General features: G+C 45.7%; 1 protein-coding gene across 1 annotated transcript in view; it reads right to left on the bottom strand.

Annotated features, from left to right (window-relative positions):
* MRPS30 (mitochondrial ribosomal protein S30) overlaps nucleotides 1-23,313 on the bottom strand; it is a 33,550-nt gene that overhangs the window by 6,691 nt on the left and 3,546 nt on the right. Inside the window, exons 2-3 of the mRNA XM_069221573.1 lie at nucleotides 19,948-20,093; nucleotides 11,772-11,877 (exon numbers count right to left, since the gene is read on the bottom strand). Coding sequence (XP_069077674.1) covers nucleotides 11,772-11,877; nucleotides 19,948-20,093 — 252 coding nt within the window. The remainder of the gene's footprint in view (nucleotides 1-11,771; nucleotides 11,878-19,947; nucleotides 20,094-23,313) is intronic.

Here is a 23,313-nt window from a genome sequence, read left to right as displayed (position 1 = left end):
CTTGAGACCGGCATCTGGAGTCAGGAGATCCCATTTCCAAATGATCTCAATTACCCTGTGTTGCATATGTGCTCTTTAAAAGCAACTAACTATTCTGAATGACAGTGCTCTTGATCCTGGAACAGTCATGACTGGCTGAGGCAAGGTAAGTGGAAAGGATTCATAAGATGAAGGTGGACTAGCATCTTGATCTTTTTTCATGAGGTCATTAGACACCATCGGCCTAATCAATGACAAAGTCACACTGGGAGGTTGCCGTTAGAGGACATCAAATGCTGCGAGGAGGACTGGAGCTAGGGTCCAGAGATGACCTATACATAGACAACCAGTTCACTTCAAGACCAGCAGTGCATTGAGTGATACAAACCACTGTGTAGTCAAGATTTCTCTCACTCTAAAGAGATGTACATCAGACTAGATTAAACTAGAATTTGAAAATGCAATTAGCAAGAGCTATGTTAGGGGTAGATGAACCCAAGTATAAAAATACTTGCCCCGATCAAGTATTTTTGCAGTGGAAGTTTTTTTCCATAATTCTAAAATGTGTCAACATGTGCATGACAAAATAAAAATTAAATTGTCCAAATAACAAGCATTAAGTATACCAAACAACTACAGACTCCAGAAGGCTGCAACATTGTCACTATTCAATACTTTCACTCTTCCACCCAGTCCTTACATGGGCACCAGAACCTGACCCACTTCCCCCATGATAACATTCCAAATTTGATTTGAATGCACCTATGTAAGGGGGTGAATGGCAGCCATATTCGCTGTTGTGACGCAAATAATCCCTGGGGACAGTGGGATCCATTTAGGATAACCTTTTATTTGACATGGCACAAGATGTAGGATGGTGTAAGGAAATGCCTCCTTGGCATGGTTACCCCCTGACTTTTTGCCTTTGCTGATGACAAATTATGATTTGAAAGTGTGCTGAGGCCTGCTAACCAGGCCCCAGCACCAGTGTTCTTTCCCTAAAACTGTACCTTTGTTTCCACAATTGGCACACCCTGGCATCCAGGTAAGTCCCTTGTAACTGGTACCCCTGGTACCAAGGGCCCTGATGCCAGGAAAGGTTTCTAAGGGCTGCAGCATGTCTTATGCCACCCTGGGGACCCCTCACTCAGCACAGACACTGCTTGCCAGCTTGTGTGTGCTGGTGGGGAGAAAATGACTAAGTCGACATGGCACTCCCCTCAGGGTGCCATGCCAACCTCACACTGCCTATGGCATAGATAAGTCACCCCTCTAGCAGGCCTTACAGCCCTAAGGCAGGGTGCACTATACCATAGGTGAGGGCATAAGTGCATGAGCACTATGCCCCTACAGTGTCTAAAGCAAAACCTTAGACATTGTAAGTGCAGGGTAGCCATAAGAGTATATGGTCTCGGAGTCTGTCATACACGAACTCCACAGCACCATAATGGCTACACTGAAAACTGGGAAGTTTGGTATCAAACTTCTCAGCACAATAAATGCACACTGATGCCAGTGTACATTTTATTGTAAAATACACCCCAGAGGGCATCTTAGAGGTGCCCCCTGAAAACATACCTGACTTCCAGTGTGGACTGACTAGTTTTACCAGCCAGCCACACACCAGACATGTTGCTGGCCACATGGGAGAGTGCCTTTGTCACTCTGTGGCTAGTAAAGCCTGTACTGGGTGGAGGTGCTTCTCACCTCCCCCTGCAGTAACTGTAACACCTGGCAGTGAGCCTCAAAGGCTCATCCCCTTTGTTACAGTGCCCCAGGGCACTCTAGCTAGTGCAGATGCCCGCCCCCTCCGGCCACGGCTCCACTTTTGGCGGCAAAGACGGAGGAGATAATGAGATAAACAAGGAGGAGTCACTGGCCAGTTAGGACAGCCCCTAAGGTGTCCTGAGCTGAGGTGACTCTGACTTTTAGAAATCCTCCATCTTGCAGATGGAGGATTCCCCCAATAGGATTAGGGATGTGCCCCCCTGCCCTCAGGGAGGAGGCACAAAGAGGGTGTAGCCACCCTCAGGGCTAGTAGCCATTGGCTACTAACCCCCCAGATCTAAACACACCCCTAAATTGAGTATTTAGGGGCTTCCAGAACCTAGCAAGATAGATTCCTGCAACCTGAAGATGAAGAAACCAACTGCTTTGGCCCCAGCCCTACCGGCCTGTCTCCCCACTTCAAGAAAAACTGCACCAGCGGCGCGCCCCCCAGGGTCCAGCGACCTCTGAAGCCTCAGAGGACTACCCTGCATCTAAAAGGACCAAGAACTCCAGAGGACAGCGGCTCTGCTCCAAAGAAGAAACAACTTTGCAACAAAGTAACAACTTTTAAAGGATTGCACATTTCCCGCCGGAAGCGTGAGACTTTCCACTCTGCACCAGACGCCCCCGGCTCGACCTGCGGAGAAACAACACTACAGGGAGGACTCCCCGGTGACTGCGACCCTGTGAGTAGCCAGAGTTGACCCCCCTGAGCCCTCCCCCCCAAGCGACGCCTGCAGAGGGAATCCAGAGGCTCCCCCTGACCGCGACTGCCTGCTTCTAAGAACCCTGGTAAAGACACTGCACCCGCAGCCCCCAGGACCTGAAGGATCCGACCTCCAGTGCAGAAGCGACCCCCAGGTGGCCCTCTCCCTTGCCCAGGTGGTGGCTACCCAGAGGAGCCCTCCCCCCCCCCATTGCCTGCCTGCTTCGCTGAAGAGACCCCTGGGTCTCCCATTGAAACCAATTGCAAACCCGACTTCTGTTTGCACTCTGCACCCGGCCGCCCCCGTGCTGCTGAGGGTGTACTTTTTGTGCTGACTTGTGTCCCCCCCCGGTGCCCTACAAAACCCCCCTGGTCTGCCCTCCGAAGACGCGGGTACCTACCTGCTGGCAGACTGGAACCAGGGCACCCCCTTCTCCATTGAAGCCTATGCGTTTTGGGCACCACTTTGACCTCTGCACCTGACTGGCCCTGAGCTGCTGGTGTGGTAACTTTGGGGTTGCTCTGAAACCCCAACGGTGGGCTACCTTGGACCCAACTTTGAACCCTGTAGGTGGTTTACTTACCTGCAAAACTAACCAATACTTACCTCCCCCAGGAACTGTTGAAATTTGCACTGTGCTAGTTTTAAAATAGCTTATTGCCATTTTTGGCAAAACTGTACATGCTATTTTGCTGATCAAAGTTCCTGTGATACCTGAGTGAAGTACCTTTCATTTAAAGTATTGATTGTAAATCTTGAACCTGTGGTTCTTAAAATAAACCAAGAAAATATATTTTTCTATACAAAAACCTATTGGCCTGAAATTGTTTTTAAGTGTGTGTTCCTCATTTATTGCCTGTGTGTGTACAACAAATGCTTAACACTACCCTCTGATAAGCCTACTGCTCGACCACACTACCACAAAATAGAGCATTAGAATTATCTCTTTTTGCCACTATCTTACCTCTAAGGGGAACCCTTGGATTTTGGGCATGCTATTTCTTACTTTGAAATAGTACATACAGAGCCAACTTCCTACAGATGGGATACAGCTACTTCAGACAGTGAATGTGTACTGCGTACATTCCTGGACCAGACGGTAGGAGAGCCAGACAGGAGCTCATTGATTCCTGGGCACTGTCATTTGGTGGACGGTGGAAATCCGTTCCACTCCATGCCTCTGCTGAGACCACCTCTCGCCACCCATAGCGAGCCCAGTCCTGCTCACGAATCAAGCCCCGGCTCATCCCATTGGCTTCATAGATCCTGCCAATGAAATATTTGTTTTCACAGGTAATAAACAAGAAAGGCATTGAGAAATTGCAACACAAACTGGATGCAGCTGATAGAGGGGACGTTTCTGCCCAATGGTTAACAGAAGCCTTTAATTTCAAGTCTATGAATAGCTAGTCACCCAAGCATCACTGCACGTTTCTCTGTGCCGTGTTCTTCCATCATGTTCATTTCACTGTATTATTAGCATTTCCCCTGGTAGCTGTCCTGCACGCTCTCGTAGGAAGAAGCGTTTCGACAGTTCATATCGTTGGAACGAGATAGACTTTTTAATGGCAGCTTATGTACTTTTTATTATTTCATTCCTATTACCTTTTGCTTCTAAAAGCGAGAAAGAAACACCAGGTCAAATACTTAGTAGGTATGCGAAAATGTAAAAAAGTAAGGCTTGATAAGAAAAAAATGAGTGCCGGTAAACAGCACCAGCAACTACAGACTCAAATTAAGCACTGCCTACCCTTCACAATGACAGAACATATGGTTTAACCATGAAGTACGAGGTCCTCAGTCTTACTTGGGTTAGCCCACTGAACCAGGATCCTGAATGTGGAGCTTTTAAGTATCAGTGCTAGCACGTAGTTTTACAAGAACCCTATAGGTGACCAAAGAAGTGCGATTTGGTATTTGTATTTCATTTTGCTGTGCTATTAAAAGTACCTTTTTTTCTAAGATAAGCACTGGGCTGGGCAGCAGAATATAATGTCTGCTGGTTGATTATTGCTTTCCAAGTCTCTGCCGCAATACTACCTTCCTAATAAGCCTTTGACTGCTCATCCACGCAGCCCAGAATCAAGTGCAGAGAGGATGTACTTCGCTCCATTTGCAGAGCCAAAGTAGGATGGACTCGAAGACATGAGAGATGACAAGCATTGGCAAAGCCAAACATCCTTGCCTCAGGGATCTAGTTGCTTTCCCAATGCTTTCTGGTGATGCTGTACAGCTTTGTGAAAAAGCAAAATGCTTTTTGCTGATGCTCCACAAAAACGGCATTAGGAAGCAAAGGACAGACAGCTCTGCCAGAAGCTCATCATTCAGTATGAGCATGCAATATACATGCACACACCTACCGTTTGGTGTAGGTAGTATTCGCTATAATAATCCAAAATAACGGGTGCCACTTGGATTGGTAAATTAAAAAAACATATATTTATTATTTTTACTTGTGCAAAAGAGCTTCTTAAAAAGCAGAGTGGTTCCGAGAAAGGCAAGATGGCGTGCGAGTAAGACGTGTCTTGTGGCTGCTCCGTCCCTGCCGTCTCCATACCTGCAGAGCGCACCCTGCCAGCCCTATCACTTGGACTGCCCCCGGAGTCCCAGCACACTCCTGAACCTGCCAGTGCTGACCAACTTGCCGGGGCCTGTGAATGGCCTCCCCGAGGGCCGTGACTCGACCTGCCCTGGCCTCGCTGCCGTCCAACGTGGCGGGTGCAGCTGGCTGGGCCTGAAGGGCAGCCCACATGTGGCCGGCCCAAGAGGAGGGCTTGCCGCCGGGGCCCTGCTACCAGACTCTTCTCTGTCCAGACCAGCCGAGGGTCACCCGAAGACCTGGGACTCCAAGGGGGTCTCTTCTGGTTGGTCCTTCCCCTCCCCTACCAGGGAGGTTTCTGACCCCCGCGATCTGGGCGATCACAGATGGAGCATGGGCCACACAACCGTCAAATCTGCGCCGGGGGTGGGGGGGGGGGGGGCGAGGGCAAAGAGGACTCCTAAACCATTCCCCCCTCCCCTTCATACGCCAGACCGAGGTTTCGCCATGTTGAAATCTGGCCCCGGGTTGGGTCCCGCAGGCTACATCTGCCCTGGAATTCCCTGGGACTGCCCTCCTGGGCCACACCACATCATGAGAAGGTACAAAAGGACTATCATCTGTTGCGACACCCCCAGGAGCGCTCAGATTTTGAAAGGACCACACGGCACGCCTGGGGGCACTGTCTCAGACTTCAGCAAGGGGGGTGAGGGGGGGGGGCTTGTGGGATCTGGCCCCCCCCTCTCTTTCTTGTGCACCACACATAGAGGGGAGGCTGCCCCCTGCTGGATTTGTGGGGGGAAAAGGGGGGGGGGGGGGGTTGAGGGGTCTGCTCCCTAGCAATCTTCGTCTTAGCAGTGGGGGGCAACCTCCTTGGGCCTACCGTCTTGGGGACTTACAGGGCGGCCCTCTACTTTCTGGCCCCAGTGAGCATAATTAGCAGATATGACATGGATTTGGCGCCTCGACTGTCGAACCCCTAAGGGCCCTTGGGTATCCTCTCAAAAAGACATAACAATGCCTCTGGGACGCTTGGAGAATGGTAAACCTCTGCCCAGAGGTCCTGGCTCCCTAAGGGCGGCCCTTGGGCATCCTCTTCCCATCTGGGACCGTAGACGGGACTGGACTCATCCTCCTCGGCTTGGATCATCACCACGCCTCGCTAGGCTACAGCAGAGCGGTACCTTCAGAGTCTGGCCCAGGGCTGACAAGCTGCCCCCTGCAGCTCGACACCATAGCGGCCACCAGGGCCAAAAAAACATGCCAACAAAGCCTCTGGGATGCTTGGAGGACGGTAAACCCCCGCCCTGAGGTCCTGGTCCCTTGCTGGCCGATGACCCCCCAGTTGGGACCACTGACCAGATACTTTATGAAGGCGCTCTTTTCATCACTACGCAACTACAAACAGACGGTCAAAAAGGACCTCTCAGCTGACCTACAAGAGGTGCAACCGAATCTGAACAAAATTGGCAACAGAGTCCGTGCCGTGAAGGACCACGAAGCAGGACGCAACGAGGAGGGCGAGTGGCTACATCAGGAGATCCTCGACTTGTGGGACCAACACATGTAACTGCAGGCCCATACCGAGGACCTTGAGAACTGCACACTGCAGAACAACATAAGAATCAGAGGGGTTCCGTCATGCCCCGAAGGATCAGATCTCAAAGAATATGTGGTGTAGGAAGTTGGCTCTGTATGTGCTATTTCAAAGTAAGGAATAGCATGCACAGAGTCCAAGGGTTCCCCTTAGAGGTAAGATAGTGGCAAAAAGAGATAATACTAATGCTCTATTTTGTGGTAGTGTGGTCGAGCAGTAGGCTTATCCAAGGAGTAGTGTTAAGCATTTGTTGTACATACACACAGGCAATAAATGAGGAACACACACTCTGAGACAATTCCAGCCAATAGGTTTTGTTATTGAAAAATATCTTTTCTTAGTTTATTTCAAGACCCACAGGTTCAAATTCTACATGTAATTTCTCATTTGAAAGGTATTGCATGTAAGTACTTTAGGAACTTTGAACAATTACAGTAGCATATATACTTTTCACATAAAACACAAATAGCTGTTTTAAAAGTGGACAGTACAATTTTCACAGTTCCTGGGTGAGGTAAAGTATTGTTAGTTTTTGCAGGTAAGTAACCCACCTACAGGGTTCAGTTTTGGGTCCAAGGTAGCCCACCGTTGGGGGTTCAGAGCAACCCCAAAGTCACCACACCAGCAGCTCAGGGCCGGTCAGGTGCAGAGGTCAAAGAGGTGCCCAAAACACATAGGCTTCAATGGAGAGAAGGGGGTGCCCCGGTTCCGGTCTGCCAGCAGGTAAGTACCCGCGTCTTCGGAGGGCAGACCAGGGGGGTTTTGTAGGGCACCGGGGGGGGGGGGGGGGGGGGGGGACCACAAGTCCACACAAAAAGTACACCCTCAGCAGCACGGGGGCGGCCGGGTGCAGTGTGTAAACTGGCGTCAGGTTTCCAATGGGAGACCAAGGGGTCTCTTCAGCGGTGCAGGCAGGCAAGGGGGGGGGCTCCTCGGGGTAGCCACCACCTAGGCAAGGGAGAAGGCCTCCTGGGGGTCACTCCTGCACTGAAGTTCCGTTCCTTCAGGTGCTGGGGGCTGCGGGTGCAGGGTCTTTTCCAGCCGTCGGGATTTTAGAGTCAGGCAGTCGCGGTCAGGGCGAGCCTCGGGATTCCCTCTGCAGGCATCGCTGTGGGGGCTCAGCGGGGACAACTTTGGTTACTCACGGTCTCGGAGTCGCCGGAGGGTCCTCCCGGAGGTGTTGGTTCTCCACCAGCCGAGTCGGGGTCGCCGGGTGCAGTGTTGCAAGACTCACGCTTCTTGCGGGGATTTGCAGGGGTCTTTAATCTGCTCCTCTGTAACAAAGTTGCAGTCTTTTTGGAGCAGTGCCGCTGTCCTCGGGAGTTTCTTGTCTTTCTTGAAGCAGGGCAGTCCTCTGAGGATTCAGAGGTCGCTGGTCCTGGGGAAAGCGTCGCTGGAGCAGGTTTCTTTGGAAGGCAGGAGACAGGCCGGTAGGACTGGGGCCAAAGCAGTTGGTGTCTTCTTTCTTCTTCTGCAGGGGTTTTCAGCTCAGCAGTCCTCTTCTTCTTGTAAGTTGCAGGAATCTAAATCTTTAGGTTCAGGGAAGCCCTTAAATACTAAATTTAAGGGCGTGTTTAGGTCTGGGGGGTTAGTAGCCAATGGCTACTAGCCCTGAGGGTGGGTACACCCTTCTTTGTGCCTCCTCCCAAGGGGAGGGGGTCACAATCCTATCACTATTGGGGGAATCCTCCATCTGCAAGATGGAGGATTTCTAAAAGTTAGTCACTTCAGCTCAGGACACCTTAGGGGCTGTCCTGACTGGCCAGTGACTCCTCCTTGTTATTCTCATTATTTCCCCCGGCCTTGCCGCCAAAAGTGGGGCCGTGGCCGGAGGGGGCGGGCAACTCCACTAGCTGGAGTGCCCTGTGGTGCTGGAACAAAGGGGGTGAGCCTTTGAGGCTCACCACCAGGTGTTACAGCTCCTGCCTGGGGGCGGTGTTAGCATCTCCACCCAGTGCAGGCTTTGTTACTGGCCTCAGAGTGACAAAGGCACTCTCCCCATGGGGCCAGCAACATGTCTCGGTTGTGGCAGGCTGCTGGAACCAGTCAGCCTACACAGATAGTCGGTTAAGGTTTCAGGGGGCACCTCTAAGGTGCCCTCTGGGGTGTATTTCACAATAAAGTGTACACTGGCATCAGTGTGCATTTATTGTGCTGAGAAGTTTGATACCAAACTTCCCAGTTTTCAGTGTAGCCATTATGGTGCTGTGGAGTTCGTGTTTGACAAACTCCCAGGCCATATACTCTTATGGCTACCCTGCACTTACAATGTCTAAGGTTTGGCTTAGACACTGTAGGGACACAGTGCTCATGCACTGGTGACCTCACCTATGGTATAGTGCACCCTGCCTTAGGGCTTTAAGGCCTGCTAGAGGGGTGACTTATCTATACTTGCATAGGCAGTGAGAGACTGGCATGGCACCCTGAGGGGAGTGCCATGTCGACTTGCTCATTTTGTTCTCACCAGCACACACAAGCTGGCAAGTAGTGTGTCTGTGCTGAGTGAGGGGTTTCCAGGGTGGCATAAGACATGCTGCAGCCCTTAGAGACCTTCCCTGGCATCAGGGCCCTTGGTACCAGAGGTACCAGTTACAAGGGACTTACCTGGATGCCAGGGTGTGCCAATTGTGGATACAAAAGTACAGGTTAGGGAAAGAACACTGGTGCTGGGGCCTGGTTAGCAGGCCTCAGCACACTTTCAATTCAAAACATAGCATCAGCAAAGGCAAAAACTCAGGGGGTAACCATGCCAAGGAGGCATTTCCTTACACGTGGGAGCCCTGTTTCGCCACATCCTGGGTGTCTCAGAGGACACGGCTATACAGTTGGACTGAGTGTACTTGGCAAGTCCTTCCAGACCAGATAATTCAGCCCCCCCCCCGACATTCTGACATGCGTTCATGACTCCCAAACGAAAGAGGCCATTCTTCGCAAGACCAGACAGGCCCACCTGCTCCAGTTTAGAGTTCACTCCCCCGTTAGATCAAGATCTTGCAGCCATAACACTCCAAAAACGTCGTGATTTCTGCCCTGTCACGGCCCATCTTCGGCAGGCAAGAATCTCCTACTCCTGAGGGCATCCTTTCAGAATCATCTTTTGGTACAATAGCAAGCTAATCCAACTACTATCCCTCACTGAGGCCTGCAAATCACAAAAAAAGGAATGGTGCTAACACCAAGATGGCAAATTTACAGTCAGCATTGAGTGTGCTGGAATGTCTAACCCCAGTAAGACTGAAGACCTCGTACTTCATGGTTAAACCAGATGTTCTGTCATTGTGAAGTGTAGGCAGTGTTTAATTGGAGTCTGCAGTTGCCGGTGCGGCCTACCAGCACTCATTTTTCCTTATCAGACATTCCCTGAGAGCAACAAATGGGAAAACCTACGAACAGGAAAGAAGAAGGAAGAGACGGCCAAAAGACTGGACAAGGGAGAAAAAAGGAGCTTGCAAGAGAGAAAAGGAGCAGGCAGAGTTTGACAGTGGATTAAAGAGACATGAGTGAATTTTGGACTATGCAGCCTTGGTATTCGGTGTGGAGACATTTAAAATCACTGTCTGCTGTCTTTTGAGCAGTGCTTTGGCCACCAGCACAGCTCTGCTTGCCCAATTACAACAATGTGGCTGGATACCTTTGTGAGATTCCAATTAGGGCCATTAATGATAACAATAGCCATTATTGGGGGAATGCACTGCTTTACAGGCTCTTGGAAGTTCATAAAAGTGCATAGAAATGATGTCTTGAGTGACCTGCCTTTCCACGGAGCCCTTGCATGCTCTGAAACATGTTTTAACGCAAGCCTTACTTTTTTACATTTTCACACACCAACTAAGTATTTGACTTGCTGTTCACAGACTTGGAATTAAAGGATGCTGTTAAGTGCTGGGCAGAAACGTCCCCTCCATCAGCTGCATACAGTTTGTGTTGCAATTTATCAATGCCTTTCTTGTTTATTAGCTGTGAATCCAAGGTCAGGATTAAAACAAAGATTTCATTGGCAGGATTTATGAAGCCAATGGGACGAGCCGGGCCTGGGTTCGTGATCGGACAGGACTCGCTATGGGTGGCATGAAGTGGTCTCAGCTGAGGCATGGAGTGGGACGGATTTTCAAAAAGGCCGCCTGCTGGTAAATCACATCGCTGATAAGCATCGTGGAATCTGTCCTTTGCAGTTGCTGTGTCAGTTTTCAGTTTATGTAGGTGGGACAGTGAGGGTGGACGTTCAGTTTAAGAATAGTTACAGGGAAAACAACTTCATTGAACTTTTACTATCTATTTCTGAACTTTTGCACTGCGTGAGCAAGGCTGACATGGGTGCTGGAGTCCTGTGCTGAGCGTGTTATGTGGTGATGTTTGCTTCTATACCCTACGTGTACCTCCAGATGGCCAAAAGGGAGCTTCAGAGGCTCCACCAAGAAGACTCAGAGCCCTGCCTGGTGGAGGCATCCCATGGTCCTCCAAATGGCACTAATGCAAGCGAGGAAAATGTGCCTACATTTCTGTGTTAGGTAGTAATAGAGGAGAAAGAAAGAAGAAGCCGATGGCAGAGGGAGTATACATAGATGAAAACAAGATGAAATGGCATGGTTCTCGGAGCATGTAAATACACCATCCGGTGACAAAATGAGAAAACGCACAAGAAAACAGGATAAGATCATGAAACGGTGCGGCGCTCAGAGCGCGTGAATACACACCCAGTGTTTAGGTGGGCTTTAAAAAGAAAGAAAAAAGAATTTCAGAAAATGATCATGAAATAAGAGCAGTGGAGGGAAAGTGTAATTGGTCTGTGCTCTCTGGGAGCCGTAATCACAAGAAGATGCAAGGCAAATGCATGCATGGGCAAATGGGGAGAAAGAATAGCAGAGCAACAATGGAGCTAGAAAATGGGAAGCCTCAGGGCTGTCTGAAGCCCACAAAGTAGATACAAAATGTCTCTTCGAGACAGCACAGACCTAAAAGGGGCATTAGCTATGAACAAGAAGCACAGCAAAAACAACAATTAGTTTTGCTAAACTTTCGAACTTGTCTGCCCCAGAAGCAAGTGATGCAAAGTCTCTAATTTGTGTGTCATGGGTATTACGGTGATAAAACAATCAGAGTAGACAAAAATAGTATCCAATAACACAAATGTAAGTTCAGTGCGTGCAGTAGGTACTAGATAGAGAAAATAACTACTTACCAATAAATATGGTATTTTCATATTGTCTTTTAAATAGTGGAAGTTTATCTGGTCCAACAGTAATGACTGGGATTTCTTCTGTGACTGAATGGTCTAGAGGTACAAACTAAAAGGAAATGCACAGGTAAACAAAGAACTAGTCAGATTTGTTTAATTCCAGAAACAATTTAACAAATGCAAAAAAAAAAAAAAAAAAGATAATAATCACCAGGCACATAATATGCATAAAGTCCTAAAGTTCTGTTCTTTCAACCACTGCAGACATCTAGGCAGACAAGTTGGCTGGTCCATAAAGGGGGGGTTGCATTCCTCATTCATAACACCTAATACTGGCGGGCTAAACTGAGTTATGGATGAACATGTTTGACCAAACTTTTAATGCAATATATAGCGTTCCCTCACTAATTGCAAATCTGATACATTTTGTCAACGGTCCATGGAGGGGGGGGGGGGGGGGGGGTACTTTGGGGGGGGGGGGGGGGGCTAGAGAGCAACAGTATGCATTTCTGCTATTTTTTTAATAGCAACACAGGCACACAGGCCCTACAGCTAACCCACCCACCTCCTCTACAGTTCCGGGAGGTTGTAAACTTCCTACATATTTAGTAGGGTGTTTCACAAACTTTAGCAACCTGGATTTTGGCTGGCTTTCTGCTCTATTTGTTCAGATTCCTTGAGGCGATACTCACCGTTTTCACCAAATGGTGTTCACCGCCTCACAATCTGGTCCCTCTTTTAACAGTCTAAAAGTCAACTGAGCAGCTAACAATACACAACCCTGGAGTTCTTATGCATTGGTAGATACAACTGTTGCCCTAAGTGAAGGCATGTACATTGTAATCCTAGTGCTTGGAAATTAGGGGTTGGCAGCCCTTACCCCACAAAAAGCGTATTTTAAATGCAATGTATGTATCATAATCAATCCCCAAAGGACATTGTTGTATATTACATAAAACAAGAATGGGTAGCTCAAGTGAGGTGTTAAATAAATAGATAAATAAAAATAATGTTTTACCATTTCGATCTGTTTTTTTTCCCCCACTCCAGTATTTTACAGGGCTGGGGAATTCATATCGACCAACATCCGAGACATGTTGATTTCTGTCAGGGGCAAGAAGATTTAATGTCAAGGGGCAATTAGACATTAAAATAAAGTAAAGGGGGACCAAGCTGCAACATTGTGTGCTCACAGCCAAAAAAAGGAAATGGATATACTTCCCCACACATGTAGGCTGCCTAGTAAGATATGGGACATAATGCTTGAGTGAAAGTAAGCAAGTTCCATGTATTTTCCAAGTATGGAAAAAGATTTTGTATTGAATTGCATTTGTCCAGGTTGAACAAAGTGCTGGGCCCTAACCAAAAGTCAGCAGTTCAAAAAAATAGACTAACAAATATGAAGGCAAATTTTGACGGAGCTCTTCCACTGCACATCAATCCTGTACTCTGATACAGAAGACACTACACCTAAAATCGGAGTAAAGAACGCTCTGCCTTTTCTAGTATCAGTCACAAACAACTTTGCCATTGCACCTGTATTGAGGCCTACCCCCCTTTTTGCACTTCGATCTCTGGTGTAAATTCAGCGCAGCTGCACTTTAAAACTTTTTGTTCTTTAGCCAAACGGAAAAATTTCATTCCTTACAATTAGGTTGACCAGGTGTCCCGGACCTGTCAGGACAGTCCAGTTTTTTTTCACCAGCTGTCCGGGCACATTTTGGCCAATTTGGCTCGTGTCCCAGTTTTTAATGAGGATGATCAAAGGGCACTGGAAAACAGTGACAGGCCTTTTATTAAGGTGCTATAAAGCTGTGCGAGTTAGCAGCTGTTCTAAGTATACAATTTAATTAACATGTATGATGCTGGTTTTAAAAATTACATTTGATTTCTTAACCTCTCTTCTGTGTTCCGATGTTGATGAGCGCTGCCATTCTGTGGCACTCCTCTGATGTAAAAGCATAGTCCAATTTTTGCAAAATGTCCCGGTTTTTGGTTCTTAAGATCTGGTCACCCTACCTACAATCCCACCAAATTACTGCCACCCTGGACACAGATTTAGTCTGACCTTTGATACAAGTAAATATTTGGCCATGTCCACGATAAGAATGGGAAGGGGGAAGATTTGTGAATACACCCTGTATTATTTTGTGGGTGTATACAAACTTCACAGGGCATTTCCACCCTGAAACACCCTCTTCTCACACCTCTGAAAATATTCACTGATAAGAAGTAAATGTAAGTGAATCTTGTGCACATCTACACTTTTAGGCTAACAAACTAAAAAGCTGCGTCATTTGCAAACCAAAATTGAAACACGCATTGGCTGTTTAAGGCTCTGCAGTTTGTCAAAGAGACTAAGGTTGTCGAAAGTGTGCGAAGGAGGGCCAAACCCATCCTAGATTTCCAGGATTATCACATAAAATAAACAAATAATGGTTTAATCTCATTGAAACTAATTTGGATAGTCAATGGTAATTTTGAACGTCTGGCCATGGATTCTGACCTGCTCTCATGGTCCCACGCTGGACATCTATGCCACATAATCAAAAACTTCCTTGGAACCCTTCCCCTTCTGCAACATACATTTGTATTTCCAATGCATTTGTAGAACGTGCATCCTTCAAATTGAAAATGATTGGCTTCTTCCAGCCTTTTTGGAAATATACAGGTTTCTTTGCTGGCAGTATCTCTGCTCCAATCAGGTCCACTTTAGGCACATGCTATGCAAACCTTTCCAGTTAGGCACTGCCTAATGTAAAAATGACGTTGCCCACGCTGCCGAGCAGATCAAGGCCACCAGTCTGTCCGTAAGCTGTGTGACTGGTCTATTAGCACAGTCATGTCGGACTACTTAGGTAGTAAAAAGCATCACAAACTGGCTACAGCAGACTGCAACACAATGGGAATTTGCAGGTTAGATGTTCCCTGCAACACTGCACACTGAACTGTGCAGTGGAGTCTGTGACGGGCCATCATTGTTTACAATGCATATGGGGTCCGGGGGGAGAGGGGAAGCTGAAGCTCAGAATATTATTTATTGCTCAATGCAGCTTTAGAAGCAAATTTGATGTATGTTTATAGATGCTACAAAGGAATAATGCAAACACATAGTATTCCCCCCCCTCCCCCCGACTAGCACTGGGCCAACTGTCAACCAGCTGAGTACTGGCCCCAAAATCTTTGGTGCAGCCTAGTCCATCCCACATTAGCTGGATTGAGTTATTGGTCAGTCCACCAATAGCAGAGATTGAGCGTGACTGACCCTTCCCCCCTTTCTTATATCTTCATCTACATTTTGGCAGGTCAGCCCACCCTCGTACCAGCACTTTGTGTAACTGGGTCATGCCATCGCCTAATCCAAGCAGCCACCTCTACTGTTTGAGATGTGTATAGGCAGTTGGTTTGCTTGAGGACAGACCTGATGCATTGCTGCTCATGGGGGGAGGGAGGGGAGTGTGAGGTGTGTGTGTAGGGCATGCAAGTCTCACCAGGTTGTGCAAGCACATTTATGTTGAGGAAGAATCTCTGCGTTTGGGAGGGGGAGGTTACCCTCTCTGTGTCAAAGTACAGGGTATGTGTTGCTAGTCTGCAGGAGTTCTGTTTCTGTGCATGATGTAGGTGTGCCTCTGCAGGATGTGTATGTGTGTCTGTGCAGGGCATGTATATGTGCAGTGGGTGTGTCTGCACAGAGGTTATGTATCGGCACAAGAATGTGTCTATGTCTACCCTGGGAAGGGGTGGGTTGGGTTGGGTTGTGCTTGTCAACAGGAAGTGACCGGGTCTATCTACAGTTGGTGTGTATGTCTGCGCGGGAGTGTGTGCCTGCATGGGGTTGTGTGTATGTGCAGTAAGTGATGCATCAGTATATGCACCTGTAGTGTAATGTGTGTGCAATGTTTGAGCAGTGGGTGTGTGCGTGTGTGTGTGTCCCAGGAGTCTGTGTCATTGCAGTTGGGTTGTATGTATGTGCAGTGAGTATGTTAGTAAGGCAAGACAAAAGGGCAAGAACTAATTAGACTGGAAGCAGGCCAGGCGCCTCGAGACAGACAGCACCTCCCCAACTGCACAAAATGTTTTATCCATTTCTTTTTTATTACAAGAGTGAGGTACTCCCCCTTAATTCTGACTTCAGAATATTGTGCTACCACAATATTATACACAAAATATTGAGGCCCAAAATATTGAGAAAGTAATTTGGTAAGTAAACATTTACTATTCTTAACTCCAGAGTCTATATTTTGGTCCACAGTATTTTGGCAGCATGATGCTTCCATGGTACAAATTTCCACATCCAGCCAAAATGGAAGGATGTGCACATATACTGCAGCTTGATTTTTGGACCACTATATCCAAACTACTATACCTGAAGTAAGTGTATCAAAGTAATTTTTTGTTGTGTTTCAGTACTTAAGGAGAATATCACTTTTCTCAACAATAAAGTCAAGCTTTACTTTAACAGGTTAACAAATCATTGCAAATGCTGGTCAGTTTTATTAAAGCAAAACCCGATTATTGTTTCTATGACAGCCTACATAATTGAATTGACAATAGGTGGGACAAGTTGATTGTCTTACATAACATTAAGATTTCTGTTGCATTTTGTCCCATGGACAAGTAGATTTAAACATTTCCACATTACTGATTTTACCTTCTGGGCAGTCGTGGTCTGCCAAATAGCTGCCAACTGTGTGTGTTTCCTCAGAACCAAAAATCGATTTTGTAACTAAACTGACATATTTAGCACTTTGGTAACTTAGCTGTGATGTACAAGCGGAGTACAAGTCGCACAAAGGCCAAATTGTAAAAGTAAGCCACAGATGTTTTCTTCACTTTCATCTGTATGGAAGTATTATACAAATAATGAATAGCACAAACCTAGCCAGAAAGGCAGCAGGATATTGTCTAGGGTCAAATGCAGTCATACTGTCAACAAATAATAAAAAAGGGTTGCTGGCTATAAGACTACGGCATTGTGATGTAGGTTTCTGTAAAGCATTGAGTCTTCAACTTTTCCCTAATTTGGAGCAGCATTGAGGCAGTTCTTTTGGAAGCAAGGATGTTGCTCCTGTTCCTGACTGCATAGACAGAAAAAGCCTGCTGTCTCGCTTTAACTTTTTCGTTTTTTTCGTTTTTTTTTTTTTTTAATACAGTTCTTAGTCTTCAGTCGGATGGCGACCTGGCTGCAGGTGTGCCGAGAGCAACTAGAGATGGTGCACTAGTCTGCAAAATAAGTTGGGTGATGATTAGGATAACTTTGTAGATGGTGCAGCTGATTTTGTAGATGGTGTGGGCTGTCAAGGGGAGCCAAGAGTGAGTTCCATCAGAATGGATGGGAGGTAAAGGAAATCATATTTCCTTCGACCCTGGATGAGACGTGCTGTGCAGGACGCCTTTAATGGGGGGGTCAGTGTGGCATTCAGTAGGTCATAGACTAGGGTGTTCACCACCTGGAGCAAAGACTGCAGCACAAGCTTTACACAGCCTTGATAAAAGGGCAAAAAAGGCCTGTATATTTAAAAAAAAAAAAAAAAAAAAAAAAAAAAAAAACCTGTTTGTATTTAAAATGCCATATTTAATGCTTGTCAGTTTTCAATGAACTCCGCTCAGCTCTTTAGTAAGTAAAGTAAAATGATTGCTTAATTGCAATTCAAAGTGTAAAATGTGCGTAGAGCCATGTTTTGCTAAATTGACAATTTACGTTGGAGCACAAGTATCTATATTTTAACTTGTTAAGACACTTGGAGAAACCTAATTTTCACAGTTGATAAAGTATGGAAAAATTGTGCATGTGTGATTTGTATTATTTACTCTGATAAAAAGTGATGACGTTCATGCTTATAGATTTTACCTGTGTAAGCTGGTACCTTAATCATTTCTGTCTACGCAAGTCTTAAATGTAGCTGGCGTCTTTCATCCCTGAAGCACTGTGGGCAAGAGGTATGCTTCAAATGATTTTTGACACATAAGGCTTCCTATCAGCTCAGCATGCACCCAGAACATCTTGCCTCTCAAAAGGGCTCATAACACTTGCTCCCTTTGAGTGCAAAGGATAAAGACTGAGAAGAGCCATTCTCTGCAGAGGGTGGGAACAAACGTCCTAGGCAAGCATAGTGGATAACGTACAATTAATTATCTGAAGTGTTATTAACTAAAGAAGAGTTAACCCTTTAAAACTTTTGTAAAGTATTCTGAGGGAATGAGGTAATTGGGATCGAGGAAGAGAATAGACCACCAGCATGCTGAAAGAATTTGCATCTACCTGGTGAAGGACTGTGGAGAGCAGGTGATAAGCTTTCCCCTCAGTATCAAGCTCTGAAAGCTACTTCAGGGCTACTGAAATTAGATTCTTCCTGATTCCAAAGAGTGTGGAATATTCGGAGGTTAGTGGGAGCTGTGTCAGCCTGGAAGAGAGCAATCAAAAAGGCTGATACTAAACATTTGGCTTTGGACCTAACTAAAAGTGGTCAGGAGCACTATGGAAGAAGTTATTGAACTTCTCCTCGAAGTTGAACATTGAAAATTGTCAATCTCTGAAGGACTGGAACAAGGTGTTGAGATTACTAGAAGAAGAAAGCTCATAATCTATATTTTCCTGGTTTGTGCTTTGCCAATTACAGCAGAGAACACTGAAGACCTGTGAAAAAGTACCTCGCAATTTCAAGTGGAGTGAAGCTTCTATCTGAAAGGAAACCTTTTAACTAGGATGAGTAGAAGTTCTCGTCATCCATGACTCTTAACATCTATGGCAAACCCATATCTTACCTAACTCCACTGTTGGTAGGCGTCAGAGCTTTTTGGTCCTGGTCCATTGTACCCCACAGATAAGCACTGTATAGGACTTTCTTCATTTTGATGCCTTGTAAGCATTTTTCCTATTTTGCAAATTGTGACATGCTTCTTTCTCATACAAAACACAATTCCGGCAAGTAAAGAGTGTCCAGTGCCTTCACCAAACCCCAATTGCGCATTCTAAATCCACATAATCCTATTGGAGACCTTTCAAGCAATCATATACCACAGATCACAAATTCGACTGAAGACTTATATAGAGGTCATCATAAACGTTCCTTTATTGAAGTTTGTGTATGTACCATCAGCAGAGAAAAGTTGTATAAAGAACAGCCAACCTGTGTTTCGAGGAACGCTCCTATTTCTCAAGGTATAGGATATAGGCATATTAGATAAAGCATGTCTTAAAAATTCATTGAATAGGAACATTGTTTCTGCTTTCTCCACTTTAGATGTATCACAATGCTAGCAATCTATGGACTATTCCATTGTAGCTCATTGTGTTAGCATACGGTGCTCTTTTGAATCCAAATTGGCAAAAAGTTAGCCAAAATTACTGCAGCTTTCCCCCATATAAGAGGTGTCAAGATAATCAGTTGTTCCAACAACCGTTCAGATGAAGCTCATCTTTTACTTGATATTAGCTAAATAGTTCTGACTCTATAGGGGCTTAACCACAGCTCACGTGATGCCTGTAGCCTCCCTTCCCTATTGTTTAACAATCTGGTTTTCTACATGTCACATAAACAGTGCTACCATGACAAAAGTATCATCATCATCTTAAGTGGCATGCCTATCTATCTATTATTAGCCAATCACATGAAAGCAGTCAGTTTCATGGAGCATCCTCTGTTCATTGCCCCTCCCCCAAAAACATAGTGCCTGCATTTATATATTTTGTGGATTATCTGCCTTACTGTGTGATCACATGCCAATTCACCAGTTAAAATGTCCCTGCTGCTGGTTTTCCTTCTGTCTGACACGATTATCTGCAAATCGGGAGTTGAGTAACATATCGAACACCTGATCTTAAAGAAATTAGAAACATACTGTGGACGGATTACTGGGCACATCGAGGAACAGGTGTGAGGACAGCCATGCAAAGTTAAGTGCTCAAATAATGAATGCAGTTGTGTTGGTAAGTGATTCAGATTCAAGATATTGATAGTGGTTTCATGCAGACAGTATGGTTCCTCTAGTGTTCATGTTACGTTCTTCAGCTAAAATATGCTGCACATATATAAAGCGCAGGATGATGAAGTTGCAAAGTTGCTTGTTTTGTTGCATAGTGAGTAAAACCAAGGCAGTCGTCGCAATTACAAACTCCATTGAAGCACACCACTGATTAACATAAGCTGGTTAAAAAGAGAAAGAAAAGCACTCTTACCGGATCTAATTGTTGAGGCACACGAATTTGGCTATGAGGGCTGTCATCTATCTGAAATCTGATTGGGTCAACCTTGCCCTTTCGATGCCCTCGAGGCACAACAGTTTCACCTCGCATCCAGTAGAAGTTAACATTTGGTCTCAGATCTAAGAAAAGGAATCAACATAATATGTGGGACTTTTCTACACGGAAACAAAACATTAAATTATCCTGTGGAAGCAAATGTTAAGATTATATTTTAAGCTTAGTACCAGCAAATACACCATCGATCACAGGCTTGGGTTACTTCACGTATGTAAAGGCATACAACCAACATGCCTCCATTAAAAAGTATGGCTTACTTCCCTTCTCATTCAATGAGCACAGTGAGATGCTACTGACCCACTGTTGATATGTTTTGCAAAGATTTGTAGATAATGTCAAATGAGCAACTGTTAAAACTGTAAATATATTTAAGCAGTATTGATTCTGGAAAAGGCCTGTAGAGCTTAAGCTAAGGCATGGGAACTACAATTCACTGAGAAGTGACTCTGCTCTGCATATTGGTAAGCTTTCCACAACCTAGACAAAACAACATGCCCTCTCAACCCCACGTCTCTAAAAAAAAAAAAAAGTGCAGCCTGTTTGTTGATTTCAGAAGAAAGCCATGCATGCCATTTCATACCAGCAAATCCTAGGTGCATTGCTGAAACTCATTCAACAAAACAAACTTGTGCAAACTCATGATTTTAAAGGTGAGTTTCGCAGGATGCTAAAAGAGGCTTAGTCCTAACTACTAGGGGAAGGAATGACACAGAAGCCTATCCAAGTGCTGGAGTGGATCCCCCTTTTCTCCATGTCCCTGCTTAAACAATAACCATTGTGCTGAGCCAGCCAAGGACAAGTGGAGAGTGAGACAGTGCGACTAAAACATTCGAAGACTGCAGCCGCCCTTTTAAAATGTGAAGAGCATTATTCTGAAGAAGACTGCCACCAAGTGGATACTACCTGGAGAGGAACACACTGACTGCATGTTATCAGGGGCACAAAACAACAGACGAGTAATTCCTATACACAAGGAACATACCAGGTTTACACACTGGAGCATCTATGCAGAGAGCTCCCTCGCCATTGTCTTTCTCGATTGAGACTTGTTCAGTATGCTAACAGCGATTTTACATGAAAGCAATTCGAAAAAGTTGTGAAACCAGTGACAGTTTTCTGGGAAGAAAAAAAATACTTGGGCTCCAGAACTCACATGTATGTGTGTAACAAGTGTGTTTTCACACTGGTTTTACTGGGCACTGCATACAGAATGGGGAACACCATAGAACAAACGCAATAATCAGATTTAGGTACAGCTCTGGGTCGTGCTGTGTTTTTAACTGTTGATTAAATAAAATGAATCACACACACAAGCACTGAAATTAACTCGGTATGCTTGACAAAACATTGAGCAACCGATAGGCACCTGAAACGTATATACTGAAGTCTTTGAGGTATAAGTATGGAAGAGCTGAAAAAATTGGACACCGGGTCAATATAAGGTTTTGATAATTCAAGTGTGTAAGGTCATAAAAAGAGGTGCTTGTCATGAGGAAAGTTGCTTACAATTAATACATTGCTGTTCCCCAATTTCTTGTTAGGTTTAATAGCTGCCTTGAAGTGATAAGGACGACAAAGAGCATATTGTGGACAAATTAGTATGTTCCAAGACCAAGTGGATGATTACCTATGTGAGTGAACATTTGGACGATCAAGGAAGCGATGTTAGCAATCCTGCATTATGAAAGTACTGGACCAGTGGCTGTGTGTGCATTGTGCTGTTTTTTTTTTTTTTTTCTTCCTCCAAACAGCATTTGACAGTGCCTCAAGATCAACATTCTGGTCAAAACTGAAGACCTGGGGCATTCTCCAAAATTTACTGAAAGACAATTCTGACTCCTGGGTAAAAATAACAGCTCTGGATAGACCACCACGGATAAAATCTTGACAAAGGCTGCAGTGGCACCATTATTATTCAACCAGTATTTGGCTGACTTGCCAGGTCATCTTGCGATGGTAAGGGCATTCCCACCAAAAAGGGCCAACCTCAAAGTTCAACAACTCCAGTATGCAGATGATACAGTCCTCATGGACCCAAAGTCGACTGGCCTATAGAGACCCTTTAATGCGCTCACCAGCTACTGCAGGACCAATAACCTGAAGATAAATGTAACAAAAACAAAGATAATGATAATCTCCTGCAAACTGAAACAAGCATTTGCAATGCAACGGGTCTCGCGTTTGCTCTTGTTAGAGCTGATAGCGTTGTAAACTCCTAACCCGACTTTTCACCTATCGGCAAAAGTGTATTTATGTACGTAACCGAAAAAGTGCAATTAATTGTGTAAAGCGCTCGACTTCTGCCAAGCGAAATCGCGCTAGTAAAATAGAGAAAAAGTAGTCCAATAGCCAGCCAGAAAACAGCGACCCTCGCATGTTTTCTGTACTTGGTCGATGCGCTCGAGGAGGGCTAGCCACCGGAAAAGGCATGACGTGTGCATGCCTTCGACTAATGAAAGCAAGCGGATTTTAATAGGCAAGCCCACAAACCAATAAAAAACACTGACGTGATGTTGACAGGGCTCTGAGCCCTTTCCTAATAACTAAAGCATCTCGCTGCGATACGCATGCAACGCAGGCTCGACCCTAAAAAGGGGGCATTGTTTATTGAGGGGAAGGCATTGAAGTTGTTGATGCATTAAAGTATTTTAGGGTATTGCTAGACCGCCGTAGAAGCCTGTCTGAGAAGCGATTCAGCTCAGCTATCTGCCCGGTTTATGAAATGTATTAAAACTGCAGTTGCACTATCTGCCACCTCCGCAGGTCTTTGAACCACACTGCTTCCGTGCTGCTGAAATTTGACATTTAATAGCTCTGTCCAGTATACAATTCCAGCATCCTGTATGGTGCATGGGATTGCAGATAATAGCTCCTGGTGCGGCGGGTCCTTGCTGTGATCAAAAATGTAAACAATATGACTTTCAAGCCTCGAAAAATATACTTGCCCACTCGCTATGTCGAGTCATATTTTTATCAGGTGGAGCTATTTGTCAACATCAGGACAGTACGCGCTCTACGGGTGGCAAAAATGCAAAAAAACAGCCTTTATGCAAGAGCATAATTCATGCATTGTGTTTATATGCAGTATGTTAACCTTTTGCATTGCAGACTTTAACCTTGAAAAACACTATTAACGATGTTTGCAATAACTATTCTTTTGCAAGATATTGCTGCAGACTTGCTGAGTGTGTTAGGGTGTGGTCCCCTTCTAGACCTTCCAGAAGCTTTCTCTGCAGCATGACTATGTGTGGTTGTGGGCTGGGCCAGACTCTATATAAGGGA

The sequence above is a fragment of the Pleurodeles waltl genome, chromosome 1_1 (assembly GCF_031143425.1).
Source record: "Pleurodeles waltl isolate 20211129_DDA chromosome 1_1, aPleWal1.hap1.20221129, whole genome shotgun sequence".
Taxonomy (NCBI): Eukaryota; Metazoa; Chordata; class Amphibia; order Caudata; family Salamandridae; genus Pleurodeles; species Pleurodeles waltl.
This window is presented reverse-complemented; position numbering and strand designations above follow the sequence as displayed.